Below are 25,485 nucleotides of genomic sequence, written 5' to 3'. Positions count from 1 at the left end.
TTCTGTCTGGCAGACCTTCCACATTCCCATCTCCTTTTCCCAAGGAGACTACAGTTTGCTGCCCTTTGCAGGCAACATTACAGGCATTAGCATGTGTCATAGCATGTACCAGGACCAGTAATGCAAGTTGTCTGGCAGGGTGTCACAGCTGGCAAGCAGCCACTAATGCTATTCTTGCAGAAGTACACTGTGCAATCCTGTTAGCTTTTGACCTGTCTTGCCTTCAGCACTGTTGACAGCTCTAGCTAGGACAACTCCTTTTTTTTTTTAAAGGCAGAAGTACCTAATTCAACCCAGTGCTCTCAGACACAAAACTAAGACCAAGACTCAGCTAGAGTTTCATGTCCTTTTAGCAATATTAAAGCAAATGAAAACATGAATATCTCAAATAAGCCTAGAGATGCTGCAAAACATCTTTATTGTTTCTTCTTCCAGCACCAGCTCAGGTAGGGCCCCATCAGCATTCAGCTATTAGGCATGAAGGGATGGTCTAGTTATGGCCTGCTACACTTCTGCTAGTAGCCAGCAGGAGCAGAACACAGCTATCCTGGAGTATAGCTTACACCAGGCAGCAGAAATATCCAGGATGACAAAGATGTCTTTCCCCCACCACCACCCCCAACTGCTTTCTAAAAATACAAGGAAGGTGCCCTCAAATGAACACTGTTAAGGGCCCAGTTCTGTCCTCCCTTCCAATAATGGTCTCATGGGAGAGCAGCTAAACTGCTGAACCTGATGATATTCAGACAATTATCTTTACCTTTGAAATGAATACTTGGACAGAGAAGCAGATCTCAAATCAGGTCCCACCCTGCTCTTCTCAGGGAGGTTAGAAGACACCTTGAGATTACCAGCACTTCTCAAAACTTGCCACTGTGTGACATGCTTCATGCTCTGGGCCATGTTTTACTGGCAACTAAAGGACACAGATGAACTACAAGTTTGAAGGTTTCACCACACACTGAATCAAGACACCACTAATGCCTGACAAGTGATGTGCAGATACACTGAAAACATCTTAAAAGTCTCAGTCAATGCTTTAGAAGAGGCTCAGATTTGCAATCTGTGTTTTCCAACCACAAAAAGACTTCTATAGCAAGACGGACAACAGATACAACAGGTATCAAAATGATTCTGCTGGAAACAACTGTTAACTTCTCACTACTGCACATACTATCCCATCAAATAGAAACTGGAACTGTCCTGAGGGGCAGAAGAAAGCCAGGAATTATATGGCAACTGGTATTAGAAGTCTGCACCCAATGAAGCAAGCCCTCATTGTGGAAGTACAGCATGAAACAAAGCTCAACAATATTCTGTTAAGACTTCAAATATCTTCCTAGTATTTCTCTGTTAAAATTTCTCAAATCAAGTCTCCCTTTCCTAACATTCTTTCATTTTCAAGATGTTTTAAGTAATAACTCTTCTCCTTTCCAAAAATCGCCACTCTTCAGTAGCAGATGCATACTCATAACAAAAAAAAATCAGGAATTCTTCCAGGTAAAACATGCTTAGCAAACACAAGTTTAAACATATACAGGCAAGCGGCCCTGATTGAAGTAAATGGTATTCTGTCATCATGACACACCCACATAAACACTTTCATCAGCCACTTGCCAGGCCAAACAGCAATTCCTACTTCTGCCCATACTCACACTAGTCTACTGGATTGCTACAGCAACTTCCAGTTGCCAGCTAAAGAGACAAGTCATATCTCAAGATGTGATGTTACTGGATCAATATACTTTATAAGCAAGGACAGAGCAGCTGTAAAACTGAAGTCTCTTAAGGGTGGTAAAAATCACAAAGTCACTTTACACTAACACAGGGCATTCTGCTAGGACACACAATGTACTAACATCAACTTTATGACAACAGTAATACCTTCACTTTCCAGTAGCATCTTTTCTAGTGAGTCCTGGTATACTTTATGAATGTGATGGACCAGACACTCAGAGCAACTCAGTGCACATCTGGGAGCATTGCTTCACTTAATGAACATCAAAAACTTGGGAGCCCGAGGACCTCCAAAAAGCCTAAATGTGGTGAATATGTGCCATAAGATACACAGAGCTTTGAATTCAACATACCTGGAAGCAACAGCTTTAGGAAGGAGGCTGAGTAAGTGGCAGTTCTTGTCAGTGCTGTCAGAGGATGATGAGGGCAGTTCATTCCACCTTCTTAAAATCCTTGATTCACTGAACAGAAATAAAGCACTGTAGTACAGGTGAAAACATAGAAGATATCAAAGTTGTTGCTAGGTTTGGCTATAGTTCCACAGAAACAAAAAACTTCAAGTTAACAACATAAGCTAAGTTACCACTTTTAAATCAAAAGTAAGTTTGCCAGAATTTCACCACTAACATTTTGGTTTAGTGCAATGAAACCATCAGCTATGCTTTTAAAAACAAAGGCAAACCCAACAGTTAAGTTGCATTCTTTTAAACATCAGAAATATGGAAGAAGGCTGTATTTTTGTTGATAGAAGTATAGACAGATTTCTTTTCCACTTAGCTGCTGTCTTCAAGCCTTCAACATGACATCTCTTCAACCTCCAGGCTTGGTTCATGAAGGGCTTAGCTAAAGAGACAAAATCAGTCCCTACATGGTTTACAACTGATTACGCACAGCAAAAAGCATCCAGTTTGTTACAGAGCACTGCTAAAATACTGCAGTGACTTGACTGAAACACCTCTAAATACATAATTGAACTCCTGCTACAGGTTACAGGCATAGCTATATAGACTGTTTACTAAAGGCACACACAGATGTGTGTGTTATTATTGGAGAAATTCTGCTCTTCAGGTTTTGTTTTTTTAAGCATATTTATCTGAAAAGATCCCAGACCTTAGCATTGAAGAAACTAGAGCTTCACAGACATTTTTAATAGCATCAAGCATGTATTTTGACTCCTAATCCCAATACTCCTCACCTGCAACTATCTTTTAAATTGCACACAGGTGTGTCCTTTAGCTTACACTTAATCTATTTTGTATTTAGTTGTTAAAGAAAACCTGATATCTCCAAGCAGAGGCTTCATTTAGCTAAAGACACTAAGAAAGTATACGTTTTCAGACCTCTAAAAATATTTAGTACAAATGCACAAGCCCAATACATAATTAAAACTACTAAGCAAAAGTCAACTAAGGAAAAAGTTTTACACAGCCTCAAAAAAAGCCATAAGCATAAGGAACTAAAGAGTGCTACTTGTATATAACATACACCCAGTCCAGAAACACAGCTACAATAGCATTAAGCTTTGTCAGAAAATAGCACGTCACTTTACTAAGATAATACAAGTTATGTTGCTGACCAGTATTTCTCGCGGTCGTCGAAAACAACCCAGAAAGAGGAGAACACAGTTTTACTAAGCACGAAAACAACGCAAGTCACCGCCACTCACCCCTCGACCCCTACTGCATCCGCCATCTTATGCGGCGCCCCCTCAACTGCGGTATTTATACCCGCGCGGGGCCGAGGAGGGAGGGGTCACTTCCGGCTCCCCGGAACCTTCTGGAAGGTGGGCGGTCCGGCGCCACTGCGCATGCGCCCGGGGCGCTTTAAAAGGGCCGCGCGTGCCGGTGTTCCCTTCAGTGCGGAGCCTCGGTTTGGTGCGGGGGGTGGGGGGTGGTAGTCGAGGGTACATTAGCCGCGGTGAGGAGAGAGCTTTGAAGGGGGCGCTTTATGGAAATAGTAGTTACGAAATTTTCCTTTTTCAGTTTTAAAGCCTTTTTTTTTATTGTTTGTTTTTTTCTTGACTGCTATTTTCATACTTAAGAATGGCTCTTTTTGTTTGGGGGGGTGTGGGTAGTGCAAGTGAGGAGGTAAAAGGTTATACAGAGCTAATTTGGAGCACCTGGGCTGGTGGTGTGGGCTGTGCTTCAAAGTGGTCCACCTGGGCTGGCTTTTTCTGTAAAGGACAGTAAAGGGGGAGTGTCTTAAAAACGCTTAGCAAATTAAGAAAATATTTTTTTTCAGTTAAGTGCTAATTGTTATGTGTATGGTATGAATGTTTGTGTCTTCCTTATTTTGCCTTGCTAATCTATTTAATGTGTCTGGTATATTTTTTCAGGTCTGAGATAATGAGTTCCTTCCCCTTTGTGAAAAAGGGAAGTCTTGGTTATTTGAAGACTACTCAGGATTCCAGGTTAATCAGCTGAACGAGGAGGTGGATAAGCAAATAGCTTATGTGTGGGTGCATGAAACTGGTAGTGCATGCTTACTTTGTTACTGTATAAAGGTAATGGAGGGCTCTTGTTCAGTGGGAGATAGCCCTCTTATATGGCAGTAGATTTAGTAGGTAGAGCAGTTCTGATGGAGGGAAAAATAGATGTGCCTCAAGATGAGCTGAACCTAACATGAGAAAGGAAAAACGCAAATATTACTAATAATTATCTGCTAAGGCAGGTTGATGACATTGAGAATTAATAATGCTAAGTTAGGCAGAAGAGTGAAAGACATAAGGGTCTTATGGTCCAGGAAAGAAAGCAAGTCATCCATTGGTATTTTAGCTGTGTTAGTTAAAAGTCAGCATATGCTTCTTGTAGGTGATTTTTCTCTATTTCAGTGCAACTGAGGGAAGGAAATCTTAACTTCACATAAATGCAGAAAGAGCATAACCTAGAAGCAGAATAATGGAAAACTTTCGTATTCCTTCATTTTTAGAGCTGTTAGAGATAGAATTTAATATCAAAACCCAGGAAAGAGGGGTGAGAAAAGTGAAAGTTCAGTAAAATGAAATCTTCTTAGCTTAAGGAAGTTAAGTGATTTACTACCTTGTTAGAAGATAATTGGTTTGAGTGCAGGTGTGAGAGGACTGTTCAAAGATCTGAGTGTTACAAACCTTATCTGAGACATAAGGTAGGATACTGAAATTGGCAAATACCAGTTTGGTAATGAAAAAGTGTGTTCCAAGTATTAATAGGGACAGCAGCTATTCAAGGCTTTATTCTTCTAATTCTGTGAATTTAACACACCTGTTAAGGTCTTGCTTAAGCTCTACTTGTGTTGAGGAGTGAAGTTTGCAAGAAAACTTATTTTGGTTCTTCAAGCTACAAGATGATGGAGTCCCTTTGTGAAATAGCTTATGAAGTGGAATTTTCCTGTGTCATCTTCAAATGTAATTAGACTGATAGGCCTGGAACTGAGATCAAAGGTTTTGTCATGACAGTAACTCTACCTGTTCTGTATGTAGGCTGTAATTGAGGCTTTTTTGGTAAAAGTTGAAAGTCTCTTCTGTTCTAAACATGCATTAAAATTAATAACATATACCTGTGTAGAAATGTAATACTTCCATAAGCCTTGGGCATTTGTGCTAAGCAATTAGCCTGTGTTCAGACTGACAGCATTATGTGGTGTAAGCAATTACTGTGTTGGAGAAGAGGCAACTGACATCCTAAAAATGGACCTTGCATTTGATTAATATATGCTAGTCAAGCCATACATCGAGCTGCAAAATCAATACACCCTGTAGGATAAAAAGCTAGTACCAGTTTTATCCAGCAAGGAAAATCAACTTTTATATTAAAGAGTTGCTTGTTGTGCATAATTAGACTATATAAATTTGCACAATACTACATACTTTTATTGGGCAGGAAGTCCTTGAATTGGAAGGTGCACTTCCAGCTGTAAGGAAGGGAAAAGTGCACTAGAATAATAGGCTTGAATAGATAAAGCTCTTGTGTAATGCAGAGATCACTTTCTACCAAATAAATGAGTTATATGCTGATTTGTGCCCTCTTTTTTTGCAGCTGTCGCTGCAGGGAGTGAGGTTTCTTTGACTGTCAAAAATTACATCTTACAGCCTCTTGATCAGCTTTTCATTTACCCTGAGATGCTGCTTTTGGAGCTGTGAGAGGAGGGGCTGTGAAAGAGACGGCTTCTGTCACTTCATTTGAGACTTGCTATTGAATGAGGTATGATAAATGCCAGGGATGGGTGTCTGCACGGGTGAAAAATGGGTCATGAGGTGCTCTATTGCAGGTGGTTTTGCTTTCATGAGCAGTGAATTCATATTAACCAGCTGAATGCAAAGGATGTGCTGTAAGGTATGTAAATATATACAAGAAACCTTTCAATCTCCTCAGAAGTTTTATCTTGTTGCTTGCATGTAGAGAGTTGGAGATGAAGGAAGCCCAAAGGCAAGTCCTGTTGCTGATGGAACACATCAACTGAAATTATTTACTCCTAATAGCACTGGCAGCTGGAGCTCAGTGAGAAGTGTTCTTGCCTAATCAATGACTCTTTGCACAGAGATATAAGGAAGGGTATTAGCTCTTCGAGGAGGTGGTAGTTGAAGAGCTCAGATGCTGTTGCAGTTAATAGTCTAACTGTATCTAGTCAAGGAACACACGGATCAAGTTGCACTAGGGGTCACAGGTGGGACAGCTATTGCTTAGAGGCTGTGCTGTTGAGGGGAAAATGAAACTAGATGTAAACATGTGTACTGACTGTTCTGATCCCCAGAAATAAAATGAAATTACCTGGCTTTCTGTCAGAAAGGGATTATGTTGGGGTGGTGACTAAGAATGTAACATGACTTCTGACAATCCACAAATGAAAGGTTTTGCACATTGCAGATTTTTTGTTTACATAGTTGCCCTTTTCTATTTACTCAAAACCAGCTTGCCATCTATGCAGCTCTGCTTTCAGACAGCTGCTGTGGCCTCGGTCTGCTCCAGTGGGTGGGCAATGTGACAGAGCTCCTTTTCTTAAAACTTGGGAGTCTGAGTTTGGTGGAGTTGCTTTTCCTTCTTAATTCTGGTTTTGTTATTGTAGATGCTGAGTGTTCCATGTAAATCCAGTCAAAAATAGTGAGGCTCTTGCATCTCACTCACCAGACTCTATGCATAGTTTTTAGAAGTTATAAATTGGGAAATTCCCAAATGCTTGGCCTAACAATGTATTCCTGTGCATGATAAGCTTATGCCCTTGTGTCTCAGTTCACGGTTTGAATACAGATTAGTGGTTTTTGCAGAGCTTTTAATGGAGCTTTTTAATGAAGTCTTGGTCCTGTAGAGGAGTTGAGAGGCTTTCTGCATGTAACTTTCTGCTCCCTGTGTGACTGAAACTGCAACAAATATGTAAAGGTTTTTACAGAGATGCAGAGAACAGTCTGAAATGGCTGATAGAATGGCCTTTTCTTTTGGACTGCCTTGCTGTAGTGAGGGAATTTAGATTTTGTCACAGATGGTTTAGGTGCTTGCTGGATTGGTGGCTGGAGAGTTGGGGCCTTTTCTGGGACATAGCCATTACCCCTTGCTCTTGGGGTAGAACAGGCTGTAGAATGGTGACTGAATGCTAAAACTTGCTGCTAGTTCAGGGTTTTTAAAAGCATGATTAGTAGGTGACTGACCACAAAATTGTGTCTAGTACTAAATATTTGGTGACCTGGTGAGGTGTTGTACAAATGATTTGATGTTTATCTTGTGATCATTTAATAGGGCAATTACTGGGCAAAGCGTATGCTGGAGAGCAGTTGCAACCTTGTCTTAATATGGACTCCTTCTTTATGCTTGCCCAGACAAGAACCTCTCAGTGTGCTGAGAAAGCTTGTGATGGGCTGCAAGCCTAAGTGCTAGGAATGTTGAACTCTTTGTAGTTCGTAACAATTTTTTTCCTGCATGTTAGTAGCTTTAATGATGACTATCATACTATCATGGAAGATGGACAACAATCCCAAGGTTTAGACTCAGATGGCTGTAGGCATCAAGTACAACATGAGAAATACTGGCTGTGACAATACAGGACCATCAAGTTCAAGTCGAATTTTGTTCTCATCCAGATAGCAGATTTGGAGGGGTAGGGAAACCTTTGGCTTGCCACTTCTCCCTTTTTACTGTTTTGAATCAGAGTGGTTTCTTGATGTTTTTATCAGTGTAAGGATGTTACTATGAGAATACATTCAGGTGTAGGCTAAACAAAGTTTTTAAAGAGTAGGATGCAGATGTTAGATCATAGGTGTACAGCTGTCACACTGAAAGCATTTGACACTCAGTGCACTTAGAACTGGAGAATTCTTGCTGGGAAGGGAAGCCAGCAGAGAGGGTGACTACAGAAGGCTCCAAACAGAAGACTTCAGAGGGAGACCTTAATTTTTTTTCTCGACCTTTCAGATGTCTTAGGAGTCAGAATTTAGGTACTTGATTATGGAAACTAAATTTAAATAGAAGTCCTTTAAGCAATGGTAAAGAACAGTGTGTTCATATTGCAGAAGAGCTGCTATGAAAAACTACTTAATTGAGATGAATGTTGAATAAAAGTGGCATTTATTGACAAACTTAAATTGGCTTTTGAAGGACATCATTACTGGTGTAGACCTACACTTTTTCTTTCAAGGTACTTCATAAGTATACGCACATAATGATGGAGGCTCTATACCTTAAGCAGCCATAGTTTAAATAAATGCACTATATACTTCGCTCATCTGTGAATAGCAATTGAGTCCTGGACTGCATTTGTAGTGCTGAGAGAGTAATGCAACTACCATGATGTATAATAATGGTTAACAGCTCCAGGGAGGCTCATTTACATGATAGTGAGGGACATGGTCTTGCCAGGAATAAGAATGAAGACACTGGTGGTGTGTGAATTACAAAATGGCTTTCGGGCGTGGAAGGTCAGAGTGAACTGAAGTTATGGAAAAAAGGAGTGTAAAAAGGCATTTAAAATTATTATTATAAAGATGGGGGGACGGGGGGGTGGTGCCTTGGGCTGGGGGTGGGGGCTGTCCAGTTCCCACTCTGTACCTTTTAGCAGTGCATTACCTCATTGTCTTCATGGAAGTACCTCTTAATTAGATTTAGGTTGTAACACTGTGACCACACTGGTAGTTGAGCTGCTCTAGTTGTGGCTATAACTGTACAGGTAGTTCAAGCTCTTCTCAACCCCCAAAATGATTTTAATGTGTTTCTGATTCTGTGAGGTTCTGTCTTGCTGAGAGCTTGAGCTGTGGATGTAAAGGAGCTCAGTAGGAGTTTTGGTCAGAATGTGTCCTTGTCCTGCATGCATGTGGAAGCTGGCTTGGGATGCTGAATTATGTAAACAGATTATTTTCTAAACTAATGGCCTGTTGCAATGATTACAGATGCAGTTTTAGTGGGTTGGGAAATCAAGAGTGAGCTGGAGAGCTGTAAGATAAATTCATCCATATAACCATTCATGCTCTATGCAATAAATGATATTTAAACTGAGCGCCATAATGCATAGGGAGGAGTCTATTGTCAAGTCTGGACTTTGTGGAATGCTGTACTGAATGAACAAATGCTGATGGACTGCCATCAGTGTTGGATAGAAACAAGGGTAATTAGTGAGAAATAAATAAATGCAGTTAGGCTTTTTTATTATTTAGCAGTTCCTTTATTGTCAGCAGTAGGATGTGTAGTTCCCAAACAGATTTAGAAACTGCATTGGTAGGTGGTGACTTGTATTGCTGCCAACATCCTGTGTGAGGAGGATCTTGATAGGTGTCTGCAATTGTTCTCCAGAGACAGTTTCCCTAACAATTATGAGACTATCCCAGTTGTAGTAAATGAGTCAGTTATGTTCAATATAATTATTAGCATGTTATCCCATCTCGGACATCAGATTTTTATGTGGCTTATTATGCCCCATAGTATTTAAATGTTCATGCTGTTGTATATGTTTTCCCATGATGTCTTCTATCCAACACACAGTTGGAAGGTAATAGCTTCGTTACCAGATTGAGACCTGCTCTTTGTGGATTTAGACTGGTGAGCAAAAGACATCTTCTGACAGTGATACTTCTTACAAGTGCTGCTGATGTCTGAACAGCAAGCTGCAGCCTTTGAGAAAAGAAGGGTGACTGTGCTGATAAGTTTTCTTAGAAAAGTTTGGGGGTAAAATGGGCAGATGGAACTTTCTATGAAACTATGTACTCTGCTGGTCTGAGATGTGTAGGCTGTATTTCTGTTTCTATTGCAGGCCATGCAGTAGGAAAGACTGAGCTTACTCTGCTTCAGGTTGATGTGTTCCAAAGATGATGGTGTCACCTAACAGTGTCTCAGCACCTGACTTGCCATGCCTACTTAAACTTTCTGATTTTCGGAAGAGAAGGGCAATTTCATAGCAACTGTCTAATCTTTTGTGTCTAACTGCAGGCTGGGTTTTTCCCTTAGCAATATGTTGTCCTTCTGTGTGCTGCATGTGGAGGTACTTCCTGGATGATGGCAGGTATGCCTGGTTTTGCTCTTAAATGGCCTTATCAATGTCACTTGCCTGTAGTGGGTGATCTCTCTAGTGACTCGAGCTACTTCCTCCTAGCAGATGTATATTGTAACTGGACTGATTCTGTTCTGTCTGTATTATTACATGAGTAACTGCCTTCTGGGAAACTGTAAATACTAAAAGTGTCTGTTGAAATCTGAAGATATGACTGAGTTAATAAATAGTTTATGTGCAATATTTCCAGACCATCAGCGAAGTTCCTTAATGCATCAAGCCCTATATTACAGAGATTTGGTTATAGACACTTGAATATTCTGCAGTTCTTGGAGCTTTAATGTAAATGCAGCTATATGAAGGCTGTTATTAGATTCAGTGTCACGAAAACCAGTGCAGGACCTGAGGAAACCTGAGCCCTGTAGCTGGCACTCTGGTTTGAGGGGTTTCAACCTGTCTCAGTCATCCAGTTACAAGACAGTAATTTTTTTTTTCTGTGATGCTGTAACTAGACTTAAGGGTTCCCATTGGGTAATGGATGGGGGGGGAAGAGCAGTCTAAAAGCTGAGCTAATGCAGCTCTCCTGCAATTACAGTGGTCTGTTTGCAGTGACTGAACAACAAAGTCCTTGATAATAACTGTAATAAGGTGAAAAGGCATCTTGTTCTCTAATTGAGATTGTCAAACTGACACTTGGACACACTAACTTGAAAAGGAAAAGATGTTTGTAACATGGATTCTTGAAAGCTTTTTGAACCATGTCCTCTCTGAAGTTTCATTCCTGCTGCACTCTGATTCTTTTTTAAAAAAATACTTCACTTACTGTGCTGCTAAACTGTCTTGATAGCTGTTTCATCTGTTTGCTAACACTGTTTATGCTTTGTCCATTCTTAGGTGGGGGATGCGCTTCAAGTTTTCTGGAGAAGACCAACTTTTTCACCCATAACTGTCATTGATCTAAAGAGATAGCGATACCTGCTTTAACTACTGCTTGCTCCTCCAGTCAGTCTCGGCTTCCAAGCTCTGTTTGTTCTTGGAACAGTTTTAAGTGAGCTACCTTAGCTTCCCTGTATGCAAAACCATGGAGACTTGAATAGAGTTATTAGAAAGGAATGAGAAACAGGGTCTGATGTGAGCTAATTAGATACCAAATGCAGAATCTTGTTCTCATCTATTAAAATGTGAACAGAGCTCAAGTGCTAAGTTTCTGCTGGGCAGACATGTTACAGCAAAGGCTAGGAATGGGGTTTGATTTGCAGTTAAATCAAGCTCTTGGTCTCTTTTTCTCTCTGTGTTGAAAGCTCTGGAATACTGATGGTGGTCACTAAATTCAGTACACATGGACATACCTGAAGGAAGAGGTTGAGTGAGAAGTGTGGGAACTGCTGGGAGCTGGTTCTCTGCTGATACACCCGCCTCGCAGTGCCTGTAGCAGCCTGGTGGACTGGAGTTCAGCTGTGGGTCACTGGCAGGTGACTGGGCCCTGCTTGGGGATATGGAGTCTGTCGTTATCTCTTAATGTGCTGTTAGAGCAGGTCTGCTTTCAGGTGACAGGGCACTCAAACTTTGTGATGTGGGACAGTGCTGTTCAGCCAGTACCTGGTGGCCAGCTGCGGGTGACTTGTAGCACCGATGTCTGAGCACTGTGGGCCTGTGCGAGTGCTCTGACCTGGCAATGCATCCCCTCATAGCTCATCTGGTGAGTCAAATAATTAAGCTTTTCCAAGATGAATGCATTAGCCTCTACCAAACAGGGTGTGTCTCTTTTTCCGATGCTGTGTATCCAAGAGTATGCATAGAGACGAAGAAAACATGTAAAATGAGACCTTTTTTGTGTATTTTACTGTTCTAACATCTCAAGACTCTTAAACCAAAGTTACAGTATTTAAATACAAGTCACAAGCACATAGATATAAAATATTTTTAATTGGTGTTAAATGTTCTCTGGCATGCTCTAAGAAGGAATGTTGTGAGGTGAAAATGGAAATGCTGTTCCAGGACACGTGGGGAGGTGGTGGGCTGAGCTTTGGGCATGGGGTTTGTGGCTTGTCTGGGTTTATGCCGAAAGCAGGGACTGCTTGGGCTTGGTGTTTCGCTGCCAGCAGATGATGTGGTGTGGAGTTGTTCTGTTTGCTTGGTGTGGTGTAGGTTCCTGTGCCACCTGCTAGTGAAACAATGAATGGGAAATGCAGTGCCTGGTGAAACACTGCTGTAATTAAATACCTGCCAAAATATGTTGTCAAAGCATGTTGTTAAAGCAGTTTTGATGTGTTGGAGTAGGTGAGTTCTGGTACTGGTACTTACCCTCCAAAGGGAAAGCCCGTGTTCTCTTCCAAAATATTTGCACTGTCAGTCTTGTGTAACAAATGTTAACCTTTATACAAACCAAATTGTCTTCACTATTAAGTTGTGGGTCTTGGTACTGTGGTTGTAAGTCTCTGGGCACAAAAATCAGGGTTTCCCTTATTGTTCCCCAGATACAACCCATGGAGAATCTGTGCATTATTTCCTTCACATGTCCATGAAACAGCCTGCTGAGGAGGTTCAAGCTTGATGCTGCTCTCCAGACCAGTGTCTTGAGTGTCATAATAAAAGTGACTGATTGACCAGCTGTTCTGCCCTTTGACCTTTCCCAAAGGAACCGGACTCTGAGAAGTGGCTCAAATATGTGGATGAGGTTCTGTTCATGTGTGGCTAAGAAATAATTCTTGATCTACTCACCAGAAGCTGCTTTGCTTGAGCTGAGACTTGTCTCCTGTATTTGGATATTGGTACAGTTGACTGAAGATCTCTGTGTGTTGCTGCTATAACACTGAAAGGGTGGGGAACAAATAGAGTATAATGAAGAATTTTGCTGTTTTCTGGGAAACCAAACGTTTGTTTAACTGCTGTTTTGGTCACTGCACTAGACAGTGTCCTGTGTCAACAGTGCAACAAAACGGTTGTAATAAAACTATACCTATACTGAGGGCTGCCATAGGACAGCGGTGCATGTGCAGGACACGTATAATGTATGTAGGACATGATGATCTGCGTAACAATGCTGGGCATATAAATAGGTGTGGGGGGTTCTCTCATACAGGGTACCTGTGCATGCTCCATGTCACAAACTGCAGTCATTGGCCCTCAGCTTGGCCTCGTTTAGAATGCTGGGAAGGGGCAAAGGGTGGTGTGTGGGCGGGGGTTTCAGTGGTGTCGGGGGCGGGGATGGGGCGTTGGGGCGGGGATTGGGTGTCAACTAGGTGTCAGGGGCGGGGACTGGGCGGTGTTCAGGTGTCAGGGGTGGGGGACTGGGTGTTGGGGTGGGGATTGGATGGGGTTCGGGCGTCAGGGGCGGGGATTGGGCGGGAACTGGGCGTCAGGGGCAGGGTTCGGGTGACAACTAGGCGTCAGGGGTGGGGTACTGGGCGTCGGGGCGGGGATTGGGCGGGAACTAGGCGTCAGGGGCGGGGTTCGGTCGTCGGGGTGGGGATTGGGCAGGAACTGGGCGTCAGGGGCGGGGTTTGGGTGTCAACTAGGCGTCAGGGGCGGGGGACCGGGCGTCAGGGGCGGGGACTCGACGCCAGGGGCGGGGATTGGGCGGGCTTCGGGCGTCAGGGGCGGGGTTCGGGTGTCAACTAGGCGTCAGGGGCGGGGGACCGGGCGTCGGGGCGGGGATTGGACGGGGTTCGGGTGTCAGGGGCGGGATTTGGGCGTCAGGGGCGGGGACCCGGCGTCAGGGGCGGGGTTCGGGCGTCGGGGCGGGGATCGGGCGGGGACTGGGCGTCAGGGGCGGGGACTGGACGTCAGGGGCGGGGACTGGACGTCAGGGGCGGGGATTGGGCGGGGTTCGGGCGCCAGGGGCGGTGTTTAGGCCCGGGGGCGGTGTTTGTGCGGGCGGGCCGGGCCGGGCCGGGCCGGGGCCGCAGCTACATTTCCCCGAATTTGGCCCCGGCCTGGCTTACAGGTGGTAAAGGTGAAGCGAATTGTTGAACGTAGGCGAAGGACCCCCTGACAGGCTGCGCAAACTGCTGAGAGAGCTAGAAGCTGACAAAAAAACCCCTTACAAATATTTCTGTCTCCTTGTCTCCTACTTATCTGCCATTGGAAAAGGTCGCTTACCCATCGTGTCCCTCCCCTACTACTCAAGACCGAGGGCGAACCATAAATAAAAAGCTACCTTTTGTGTTAATTATTTTAGCAACTATTTAGTGTGAATGTATCAACACGCGCTGGCTTTGGCCCGGGTAAGGCCTGTCCCTCCAGAACCGTCTCTGACACCTTGTGGAGGTAGAAAGAAGTACAAGACGAGGTGGAATCTGTGCCCACCCCCAAGAAACCCCTGGCAGTTTAACTATTAAAAGACAAGGGGCTGCCCTGAGGGACAAGGGGGAAAAGGAAGCGTCAACCCAGCACTTTGCAGAGCCCGGTCAGGTTCACTCTCGGGGTCTTTGCGTTCCTCGCTAAGCAAAAGAACTATCAAAATGCAGAGAAGTATGTGAGGAAGAGCCCTATAAAAGCCTTGGGGGCGCTCTCTCCTCACTTAGCGAGGGCGTGGAATTCAGGTGAGATCTCCAAGGACACGACTAACACTTGCAGACACAGATTTGGCCTTTTTTTCTTGGCAGGCAATAGATGTTACAGCAAAGAAAAAAATTCCACATGGGCTGAAAATGCAGCCATAACCCCGATTTCAAACTTCCTGAGCACTGAGGTGAAGAAAAGCCCTCAAATGGTTTCTGAGTGTCTGCAGTCACACCTCGGGGCATCGCAAAACACAGGGACCTATTTAGGAAATAGAAACATCCAGAAGGAAAACTTTATTTATTCTTCTTGCATCGGCTGTTGGATCTTGAGTACAAGGAGGGCTGCCGCTACTCCCGTCTGTATCGTTACTCAAAGTCGGCCCTTCCATTTCATACAGGCCTCAGCCTTGGACTAATATTTCGGAGCCTACTAACGATGCGAGGGGACGGGTGCCACAGACCAGTTTCAAGGACGTCCAACCCCATTCCCACCGTAGCGAAGCCAGCAGCGCTTCGGCACTCGCTCCCTCTGCCTACAGCAGATGGAGCCGAGGAGAATCCCAAATGCCCACCACATCCCGCTCCTCAAAAACCACTCTTACGACGGCCTGTTGTTACAGGATATTGCTAGTGATCACTGGTTTGCAATAAACAGAAGCTGTGTTTTATTTTTACTTTATCCTCTGATAAAAAGCAACACCAAATGGCCAATAAAACACCTTCAGCTGTAAAATAAAGGCTGTAACCGTAACAGCTGTTCCCAGAAGGGACTGGGAATGGGGGGGGAACTGAAGATTCGGGGAACTGATGCTCAAAGAGCTGGGGGAAGTGGTTTTGTGTGACCCCTCAGCACTATTTAACTTGAGCTTGAGGCCCAAAGGGTACTTGGGAGGTTTTTGGTGTGTTCTGTTGGGTTTTTTTGTTGCAGGCTGGTAAGTAACAATTTTAATCCAAGATCTTTTATCCAGATCTCTAGTTTTAGTATGTCAATGATGGCGTCTGCTGTTAGATCAAATGTACTGGGGAAATGTGGAAATTTGAAGAGGTTGGTATCATCCTGGGTGGGTTTTAGCTCACACTGGGTCCTAAAATGGTAGCATGTGGGGTTTTTTTCAAGTGCTGGAAACGTTATCCAAGTTGAATTATTTTATCCTAATTAACAAAGACTGTTTGCTGGGTTGGTTTTGTTGTTATTTTGTAGGAATTACAGCTGAAAGTGTAAACTCTGTTTCCCCTTCAAGTTGAAGGAGTTGCCCCTGTGAACATGCTGCACCTGAACTATGTTACTTGACAGAATTAACACCAGCTATTCCTTGGTGTTCGTGGCTGCCTTGCCAATTAATCAACATGTCTGACCACTGTGAATCCTCGATTAAGTGTGGCGTTCTGAACTGCCTTAGCACTGCAAATCTCTTACCGTTGACCTGGCTGACTGTACAGTGGGGCTTCTGTCACTTCTACCTTAGTGACACTCGCCCAAGGTGTGGTAGGAAGATGTTCTCTGGTGTATGAAACTTGGTTTGGTGTCTGATGTAAAGGGTGGCCCGTCCTTTTGTGCAGGACCCTGCAGCCTGTCTGCAAGCGTGCAGACCTCTGGAGGAGCTAAGCCTTTGCTATACAAGGAAACACTGCTGAGAAACAGTTACAAGATACCGTTGTTCCTTCTTGCAGGTTCTGCTGAGTGACAACATGGGGTGCAGTTTTAGCACACGCCTCTGCTGTGTGACTTGTGGGACATGTAGAAAACGGGAGGTGGACGAAGCAAATAAAGAGACCAGCGAGACCAAGCCTATTTTGAAGACCTCAGGGGAAACATTGGTATGTGTTGATACACAGCTGTCCCCACCAGGCCTGGAAGTCTCTAAACAACACTCTGAAGAGGTGCAGTCTCTGAGCCAGGACCAACAGCCATCAGCTGATGCTGCAGAGGAGAACGGGGAGACCTTCTCTGCGGTAGATCCCATGGGAATGACTAAGGAGTGGGAGGCAGCCTGGGACTCCACAGACTTCTCGGTGGCTCCTGCAGATGGGCAGACCGAAGGAGAAGCTAAAGTCCCAACCCAATTAGACAACAAGCAAGAAAGAGAGACAGAAGGTAACACAGAGGAGAAAATAAAACCTGTTCTTTGTGCTTCTGAGGCCCAGCCTCTTGCACAGACAGCTCAGGATGCCAACCTTGTTGCAGGCAAAGGGCAGCCTGATGAAGAGGTGGAGGCCGGCAGTGATGGTAACCCATGTACTGGAACAACTTTTCAAGAAAGAAATATTCTCAACTTCCTAGAAATCACAGGTGAAACTGCAGCTTGCCAAGGCTGTGAGATCAAGCCTCCTGCAGAGACTGGCGAGGGTCTCATAGGAAGGAACCTGCTGCTATGTGCTGCACAGACGGCAGAGGAGACGGAGACCTACCTTTCTGCTGAGCACATGGAGGAGACAGCCATGGCTACGCTTGCTGAGATAAGTCCTCAATCCACTGAGAGGGCTGAGCTTACGTGTCTGGCAGATACAGCGTCTCTACTGACTGTGCAGGGTATGTACAGGGAGGCAGTGGGTCCTCTGGAAACCGTAGCGAGTGGTATGGCTGAGAGGTACCCTAATTCGTCTACGCCTTGTGAGTCCCTGTATCCAGAAGGGGAATCTCTAGTCCTAGCAGACCAGCTGCTTGACTACTTACCGCAAGAGACCCGGGCCGGTGTGCCAGTTGCACCGGAGATGGAGAGCCTACGCTATGTGGAGCCTGCGGAACTGAGTGAGGTTTCATGCCAGTCAAGCGATGGAGACCTTGGTGACCTGGAAAATGAAGAGAGCACGGAATGTGATGCAGGAACTGCAGCAAGTGAGGCAAAGCCACAGCACAGGATCATGCAACAAACAACAGAGCTTCCAGGAGAACCGCTGACTTGTGTTCAGATACCTGTAAAGCAAGAAGCTGACTTCCCAGATGTGGCACTCTTGCTACCCAAAGTGCCTGGGAGTAGTGGAGAAACAGAGACTGAAAATGTTGAAGCTTCAGAGACTGCAGGATCGAATAGCTTGGTGCCCAGTATGTGGTTCAGTGGCAAGGATGATGCACCTGCCTTTAGGAATTTCAGCTACGAGAAGTAACTAACTCAGGATTTTGCAAAATATGTCCCAGACTTTAGAGAACAGTCTTGCTAAACAGATATGTGAAGTACGCTGTAGACCTTTCCGGATATTCTCCTGAATTGGCACTTAGTCATAGTTATGTTTCTTACTATTTTCAGTATCTGTTTGGTTTTTGTTTGGTGTTTTGTGTTTTTGTTTTTTTTTCAGGAGATCGTGCCTTACTGGGAGAGAACTGATTCGCTTAAACTGTGATTTCATTGAAGTAATGTTGGGCACTGCATTCCCCCAGTGTGGTAGGGTGATGTGAGGTTTCATCTCTTAGTCTTAAGAGCCTGGGAGCGGAGTAGACAAATGCTCCTCTAATCGAGCACAGTCAGATGTTTTCTGTGAGGCTAACAGCCACTGCTCTTGCTACCTCAAAATAACCAAATATTTGAACTACCTCCCTGCATACGTCTCTTGTACAATTGATAGTCCCTGGTTTACTGTCAATATTGAACAAATACTTTCACAGGAAGGTGATGAAATGCTAATTCTGGTTTGTTCTTTGTATCTTTTGTAATAATGGAATTGTTCACGTAGTCTGTACTACTAATGCAGAGGTTAAAAAATGTAGTCTTGATCAGAATACATTAAGTCGGTGTATTGCAGCTTAAATCTACTGACTTTTAATGTTCCTAACTTTATACTACCAATAAAATATTTTAAGATCATGGCAAAACCCCATACTGAATATGTTTTAATTGTTGAGTGTTAATGAGAGCGGAGAACATGACTGAAACTACTTTGCACTCTTTTCTGTACGCTTCAAAGGAGAAATAGTGACTGAGTCCTTTGGAAAAACCCTTCTATCAAACTCTGGGACTGTACAAAGTGCCCAGGTGTGTGTGGGACGGGGGGACGATGGCAGACGGGAGCTCTCTTACACATTATCTTGTGCTCGAGGAACAGGACTTGAAAGGATGCTGGCGGGGGGGAAAACTACCAGACAAAGTATATGCTGGTGCCTCTTCATCTGTTTTGCTTGCAGAGAGCTGAAAGGTGAGGCTTAAGTGCGTCAAGTGATGTTGGGGGTGAAACTTAATGCTTTGAGGAAATCATTTTGGTAAAGGGATAGCCTGTATTTTTTTAAACGCTTTGTCTGCCAGCCTTCCAACTGCACTTAGGCTGACCAAGGGTCCCGTAAGTTAGACTTGCCAAACAAATCTTCCTTCATTTATAAGTCCGTAAGCTACAAAGAAAGAGGTGTCTGTAATACCTTCTGCTCCTTTAAAAGGCTTCTCTGAGCCGGTAAACCATTTTTGTTCCTCAGGTGGGCCGTCTCTACGGTGATTCTCGGGCCTAAAAGGAGGGAAACTTAAATAAACACTTCTGCCAAGCTTACTGAAGACTCATCTTTTTAAACTTGTGTGTCTTACTTGATTCGTTCTGCCTGGAGTCCCCCAGCCCTCGCTGTTAACGCTTGTGTCTAAGGGCTGCCTCGCAGGGAGCTGCGCAAGTTAATGGCAATTCTTTCCGCCGGCCCCCACCAGTAACAAAACCTCACTTCAGGCAGGCGAGAGGCTTGAGTAAGCAACCCTAAGAGAAATCAGATTATCACATTTATACACGTTTATGGGCTAATAAGTTAATTCTGTTAAGCGGGTTTATAAGAAGTAGCTGTGCGACAGGAAATGTTTCTTACTCGTTTGAAGTCTCAGGCATGTGGAAGGGGAAGGCGGAAACTCTCCAGTAAAGTTCCTGTTGTGCACCATCTGGAAAAGCTAAGTGCTGGCATCCCAGTCGCGCTGCAGAGCTCGGTGTTGGGAAGCTCTTCTCATTCTTTGAAGAGGAAATTTTTCAAACGCAGCCTGTCATTCTCTCGTAACGTCACTTGTGTGATGGACGAGAGAAGCCCCTGGGCAGATCGTCCAACGTAGCTGGATGCCACACTAAATGTACTGAGCGGCCCTGCCCTGTGCGTTGGGAGGAAGAGACAGTTCTAGTAAGAGGGAGCAGCTTGAACTCTGCACGATAAAAAAACCCAAACCACAAAGACTGATGTCCCGAACTGACTGCGGCGTGCGCCTTATAAGCAATGATGCCGTCTAAAAGACTTTGTAAGGGTCCTGTTGTACAGCATTCCATCACGCAACACAATTCCGAGCTGACATCTCAGCCAAGCTCTTGGTAAGGGCTTGGATTTTTTTTCTTTTTTATTTGTCAAAAAATGAAGTGTGTTTTTTTGCAACAGCCCTTTTAAACATATCAAAGTAGCAGAGATCAGAAAAGGCTTTTGGAACAAATACGAAACATAATCAAGAGGGAAGATGCGATTGCTCTGACAGTAAGATTTTTCCTTCCTCCCCTTCCGTGCGTTACATTGCCATCTTCTGTAGTGTCTCACATGCAAGAGAATTTCCATATTGTTTGAAATGGGTGTAAGAAGGACTCTGTTATTAAATGTCTCAATTTTTCACAATGATACGAGCGTAAGAAATTCTAAACGTTGAATCTCAGAAATAGTCCCACCCCCTAGTGATGAGCTGGTGACTAAGCATCTTCCCTTTGTACAGAATGCTGAAATAAGTATCTACAACATTTACAGTAGTAATTTACCTCTCACAATCAACAACCTAACTCAAAAGTTCTTTTAATGTTTTCAAAACAAAGGTGTGCACTTTTAACATAGGGTAGGGTCTCAAAAATCTCTCCTCAATTTTTAACCGATTTACTGGTTTCTTTCGTTCTGTGCCCTTTATGACTTAGCTGTGTCTCTTGGCAGATAGCACATCGGCTTCTGCGCATTTGGAAATACACTTGCAAAACCTTGTGGGATGCAATGAGTAACATTCAGCCATGCAGAAGCAAGTGGTGAGCTGCGGGCGCATCGTTTCCTTCCAGTTACACTGTTTTGCAAAGCACCGGTGTCCCTCGAGGCACCAGAGTTTCTCAGCCACTGATCTGTGACAGTCTCTACATATTGTCATCTGTGTATCTCACGCGTCAAAATCAGGGATTAATTCCAGAGAAGTTTCCAACAGTCAAAGAAATCGCGCCCTGCCCGTGTATTTCAGTCACACTCGAGCCCAATAGGAAATACATAAAAAAGGGCTTTTGAAAAGCTGTTGTGAAACCCTTACAGCCGGTGTAAATATGTGGTCGGTGTAGCCACCGGGATGTTTATTATCGTGCAGAACAGATGTTGGACCGCATTAAAAGGCAAGACGTGGATGTTCTCATGTTACGGTCCCAGAACTGGCTGCACACACGGAACTACCTCGCCAAAAGCTCCTTCTGTGTCTTCTGCATTAAGGGAATCACAGCAGCTAGGCAACGTGTAGGACGCTGAACCAGATTTGGCATCAAAAAATGTCGGTTCGAGAGGGTTTTATGTAAAAAAAAATCAGCCAGGAATCCGGCTATTTTGATCTTTTGGGGTTTTGTTCAGATCCATTGCTGTTGGCAGTGGATATTTAGGATCTGCCTTTACGCTCATGTCTCTGGGATTAGTTTGTTTTTAATGGACATTTGCTTTTGTGTTTTGCCCGTGTGACCTATTTAACGTTACAACTCACTTCGTCAGTAAACATAACCAGGGCGATACAGTCATGTTAACGCCAACTGAGGGTGATCAGCTGTGGCTGGAAACATTACAATAATCTGCAGCCGCTGTAAAATAGCTAATTGCACGCCTCAACCAGTTGAAGACAGCACAAAAGTGGAAAGGGGGATAATTTTTCACCCCTAACTGCTCAATATAAAATAATACGTGAGACTACAATTTCAGTAACATCATCTGTAAATTAAAGGACTATTCACATATAGCCTGCAAGACGGCTCTTATTCTGCTACTCAGCATCGCCAGTTATAAATAATGGTCAGTTTTCCTTGTCCATGACTGCACCGTATTAATCTTTAGCTTTATTTTAAGTAGTCAATGCCAATTATCAAATGGTCACAATGAAGCTCATCACGTAACAACCTCACTTAGGAAGTACAAGCCATATGCTGTTTCCAAAGGCTATGAAACGGCTGGGAAAAATAGAAAATAAGAGTGTAAGGGAACTTCACAACCCACTGGAACTAATGTTGGGAGTCAAAGGGGGAAGAGATTGCGTGTGACCCCCTCCTCCTATTTAACACTAGGCTGGGGGCTTTGTCTTGCAGGTGTTGGGTGTTTGGTGGGGACTGTGGAGTTGTGCTGGTAAGAGGGGCTGTGCCTCTTTGGGTGAGGGGTGATAATGGTGTGGTTTTGTGCAGTCTGTGAGTCTATCAGCTGGCTTGCTCTTTGATTTTTATGGTATGGGTTCTTTCTTTTAATTTATGCACACCTTCAGAGCCCGGGTCTCTCGGAGTACGTGTAATTTTGCTGTTGTTAACTTGTGTAAGTGTTTAAGGCAGGCATTGCTACTCAGCTCTCAAGAGTGAGTTTTGTGCTGGGAAATGTTCTTTCACTTCTTCATTTGCTTTGTGCATCTTGCAGTCTTCTCTTGATGGCCTTATTAAGGAGTAACCCAGTGTGTATCTATCTCCTGAATTTTAAGGGTTTTCTTTAATTTTTTGATTTTTTTTTTTTTTTTCTGCCTGCCTTGCTTCTCTTCCCTCCTGCTCCCATATCTCACTGACAGTCTAACGCTTCCTTGACTGGAGTCTAACAAATCTGGCACAAGTCTGTAGTATAACAGAAACCTACTGGCATCCTGCTGAAAGTGATTTACAGGTGGTCTCTGTTTCCTTCTTCCTCAGACTGTTATTTCTGTGCCCCCCCCCCCAGCCATGTGCAATTCCACTTGTGTTTAGTTCATTTCTGTGATCTCTGACAATGCTCTACAGCTACTACTACGTGAGAACTGGACAGCTAACTCCCCCAAATGGATATGGGCTAATAAATTTCCGTGTCTTGCAGGCGTGAAGCCACCTCTTTGTTAAGAGACAGAGCTCCCTACTCATCTTCAGGCAGTGCCCAATTCGTAGCGGGGTGCAGCCTCTCCAGAAGGCGGCAGTTAGTTGAGTTGCCCGTTTCATCTCTGGCAATGGGAGGTATTTTTGGGAAGAACAAGAGGATCCGTGTATTTCCTAAGAGAGTTGTTCTTTATAAGGCCAAAGGAAAAAAGCCATTAGAGACCGTACGTACGTTCTGTGATGCATCAACATGGACTGGGGAGAATCATTTTCATTCAGCACGTATAGGTAGGACTCCAAAAGGCCCTGAACCTTCTGCTGCAAAACTGGTGTGGGACACTCCTGAAAGTGAATCTGCTGCCCAGGCTCAATGGGAGACAGGAGAACAGGCTGCATCTCTAAGAGCACAACATACTGAGGCCCCGGGCTCTGTGACCGCTAGAGATGCGCAAGATGTTGAGGTGTCACAGGACCCTGAAGCCAAGCCTAGTACAGAGGTGATGCAGCACCAGGAACTCGCTGAACGGACAAAAGAAGCAGCCCAGGCTGCCGTCAGAAGCCCACAAGAGAGCAGAAAGACTGAAGCTGTTCTGCATCCTGCTGGCAGCTGTATATCCAACAAGCAACTCAGCTGTGAGGATCATGAAGTGACACCTCTTACACAGAGTACAGTAAAGGCTGAAGTCCACATGTCTGCAGATGTCCAAGGTGGACCTGGCAAGGTTCAGTCTGCTACAGCGGAGTCCGAGCTGCTGAGCGGTGCAGAGCAAGAGGCTGGAGTTGTGTGTGCTTCAGAGGAAACTTGTGTTGGAAAGACTCCCCAGGAAGAGCCTGTGCAGAAGGCAGCTGACTCCCCAGCTGCTGTGTGCGCCATGGAGGAGTCAGAGTCGGAGATGCCTTTGAAAGCTACAGAGACAAGAGAAGGCGTTACAGATGTGCAGAGATCTGCGGAAGAGCAGGCAGTAGAAGAGGAAGTAGACTGTGCTGCTAAAGCTCCACCTGATCTCCAGCTGGAACAACATACAGAGGTTCCTGTTACTGAAGATATGGAAGAAAATGCCTTTAAACCAGAGCAAGCCGAAGAAATGGCTGAGGTCTGTGATGATGGGCAGACATCAAAAGAGCGCCCATGCTGTCTGTCAGAAACCCAGGCTGCTCTGCAGGATAAGGAGATCAAAGCTAGCAATGGGGGAAAACCAGAGGAGCGCTGAAAGAGCACATGGAATCTGGCGCAGCAACCACTGAGCGGACTGAGGGTTTGTCTGCAGCCAAGTGATGAACCTGCTGCCTTGATCCTGCAAGGGACTAAGATGCTAGTGGGTGCCTGTCCTCTGACGGACCCAGAAAGCAGGGTGTTGGTAAAGCCCGCTTTGAAAAGCAATACTAAAGTTAAAGCTGGTATATTGTCTTCTGCAAGTGGCACCAACTCCATTCCTTCTCTCCTGGGGGAGGGGGTATGGGTATGAGCTAAGTGTACCTCGGTACAAAAAGTATATTTATGTAGATGACTCGTCCTTTTTTTTCTTCCGCATGCACCATACCCTGGCTAGGGCTATGCACTTCATAATGATCTCCCTCTGTGACTGCACAGGGTTAAGTCTTCTCTGACAAATAAGCCAGATACATTAATTACACTTGTCTGTACACCCCACTCTGACTGTCACTATGATTTGAAACTGACTGTGTTGTAATGCTCTGTGGACAGTGGAGTCTGTGGTGCAATTGGAATCAATAAATGCGAGCATTTTAACACTTGTTACTATGAGATGTTGTTTTATTAATGGCCACCTGCTTTTGGCTTGTGCTTGTTGAATGGCAGTGAACTAGCTCAGATAGGAGATGTCTCCAGACTGCAACCAACAAGAGAAAGTTCTGGTGCTTGTTTTGCTGCAAGTAATAAATAAATTTCAGGCCACTATACATACAATGCTGGTCTCTAATCACACAGCTCCTAAATAGAGGGGAGTCTTCCTGTCAATCCTGGATAGTTGAGAACTGTCACTGAATTTACAATTGATGTGGTGCTGAGGAGAACCAGAAGAATAATATAGCCTAATTCTTTTCCCTGCTTCAACAAAAGAAGGGTTTTACACCAAATTGTTCTGCTAGAGCTCGTGGGGATTTAAAAGTGAAATAATGACTTGTACTAGACAGCTGGAAAACTACAATGAGAAGGAAAGTAAGATCCTCCCTAAGGAAACCATTTCCAGCTCGTGTGTTCTTGCGTGCTTCCTATAGTAACAGTGTTCATAGGATGAAAAAAAAAAAAATAGTTAAAGGCAAGTCAGGATATGAGGATTTTGATAGCCATGCAGCTATTTAAAGGATGATTGGTTTTACTATCTTTATGTGCTTAATCACATCAGGAAGATAGCGTACCCTTAAAAAGATCTCCTTTGAATCAAAGGACCGAGCTGCCACGCTGCAACCCTATCGTCTTAAACCAGACTGCCTTAATATATTTTCCCTTACAACCAAATCTGAATGGAGACCCTGTTCATAGAAATGTCTCTTTCCCTGTCACTCAAATAACACCGAGCATGTTCCTTCCTCTTGGCTGTTACTCAACATCCCAAAGGCACCGACATCAGTTGATTAAGTTGACAAGCTGCCCCGGGTTTGGTTGCCTGCAACAAAGCTGCTGCTGCTGTTAGTCTGGAAGAGTATCTATGCCCTCCTTACACAGAATTTAGATTTAACAATTAGTGGGTGGGCAGGCTCCTCCTTTAGCAATGCCAGGAGAGCGAGGAGGCCTGAGGAAATCATGGAAAAAGAAACAATGCTAGCAAAGAGCAACAAAAGCTTCTGGGCGTCATTCTGCCTCTATCTT

General features: G+C 44.3%; 2 protein-coding genes and 2 long non-coding RNA genes across 14 annotated transcripts in view; 3 read left to right on the top strand and 1 right to left on the bottom strand.

The window, feature by feature from the left end:
• Window positions 1-3,448, bottom strand: part of LOC141732423 (uncharacterized) — a 41,729-nt gene extending 38,281 nt beyond the window's left edge. For both annotated transcript variants that reach the window (XR_012584103.1, XR_012584104.1), the window contains exons 1-2: window positions 3,404-3,448; window positions 2,091-2,216 (exon numbers count right to left, since the gene is read on the bottom strand). This is a non-coding gene — a long non-coding RNA (uncharacterized LOC141732423). The remainder of the gene's footprint in view (window positions 1-2,090; window positions 2,217-3,403) is intronic.
• Window positions 3,449-3,466: 18 nt separating this feature from the next.
• LOC141732422 (uncharacterized) lies at window positions 3,467-13,158 on the top strand. 9 transcript variants are annotated; one of them, XR_012584097.1, is made up of 6 exons: window positions 3,467-3,693; window positions 4,073-4,191; window positions 5,751-5,915; window positions 10,119-10,191; window positions 11,074-11,878; window positions 12,657-13,158. It is a non-coding gene; the product is annotated as an uncharacterized LOC141732422 (long non-coding RNA). The 9 variants fall into 9 exon arrangements; XR_012584100.1 differs by having other exon boundaries at window positions 3,467-3,696; window positions 4,073-4,168; window positions 5,804-5,915; XR_012584095.1 differs by having other exon boundaries at window positions 3,467-3,696.
• A 2,319-nt stretch (window positions 13,159-15,477) lies between these two features.
• LOC141732358 (uncharacterized) lies at window positions 15,478-18,497 on the top strand. Of its 2 annotated transcripts, XM_074561191.1 has the most exons (3): window positions 15,478-15,616; window positions 16,356-16,779; window positions 16,870-18,497. In XM_074561191.1, exons 2-3 carry the CDS (start codon window positions 16,374-16,376, stop codon window positions 17,787-17,789), a joined length of 1,326 nt encoding a protein of 441 aa, XP_074417292.1. In that variant the 5' UTR covers window positions 15,478-15,616; window positions 16,356-16,373; the 3' UTR covers window positions 17,790-18,497. The 2 variants fall into 2 exon arrangements, with proteins under 2 accessions (XP_074417292.1, XP_074417291.1); XM_074561190.1 differs by having other exon boundaries at window positions 16,356-18,497.
• A 3,425-nt stretch (window positions 18,498-21,922) lies between these two features.
• On the top strand, window positions 21,923-24,677 carry LOC141732341 (uncharacterized). The gene is made up of 2 exons (XM_074561147.1): window positions 21,923-21,957; window positions 22,660-24,677. The coding sequence occupies exon 2, from the start codon at window positions 22,787-22,789 to the stop codon at window positions 23,864-23,866; it is 1,080 nt and encodes a 359-aa protein (XP_074417248.1). The 5' UTR covers window positions 21,923-21,957; window positions 22,660-22,786; the 3' UTR covers window positions 23,867-24,677.
• Window positions 24,678-25,485: the final 808 nt, after the last annotated feature.

The sequence above is a fragment of the Larus michahellis genome, chromosome 17, assembly GCF_964199755.1.
Source record: "Larus michahellis chromosome 17, bLarMic1.1, whole genome shotgun sequence".
NCBI lineage: Eukaryota > Metazoa > Chordata > Aves > Charadriiformes > Laridae > Larus > Larus michahellis.
This window is presented reverse-complemented; position numbering and strand designations above follow the sequence as displayed.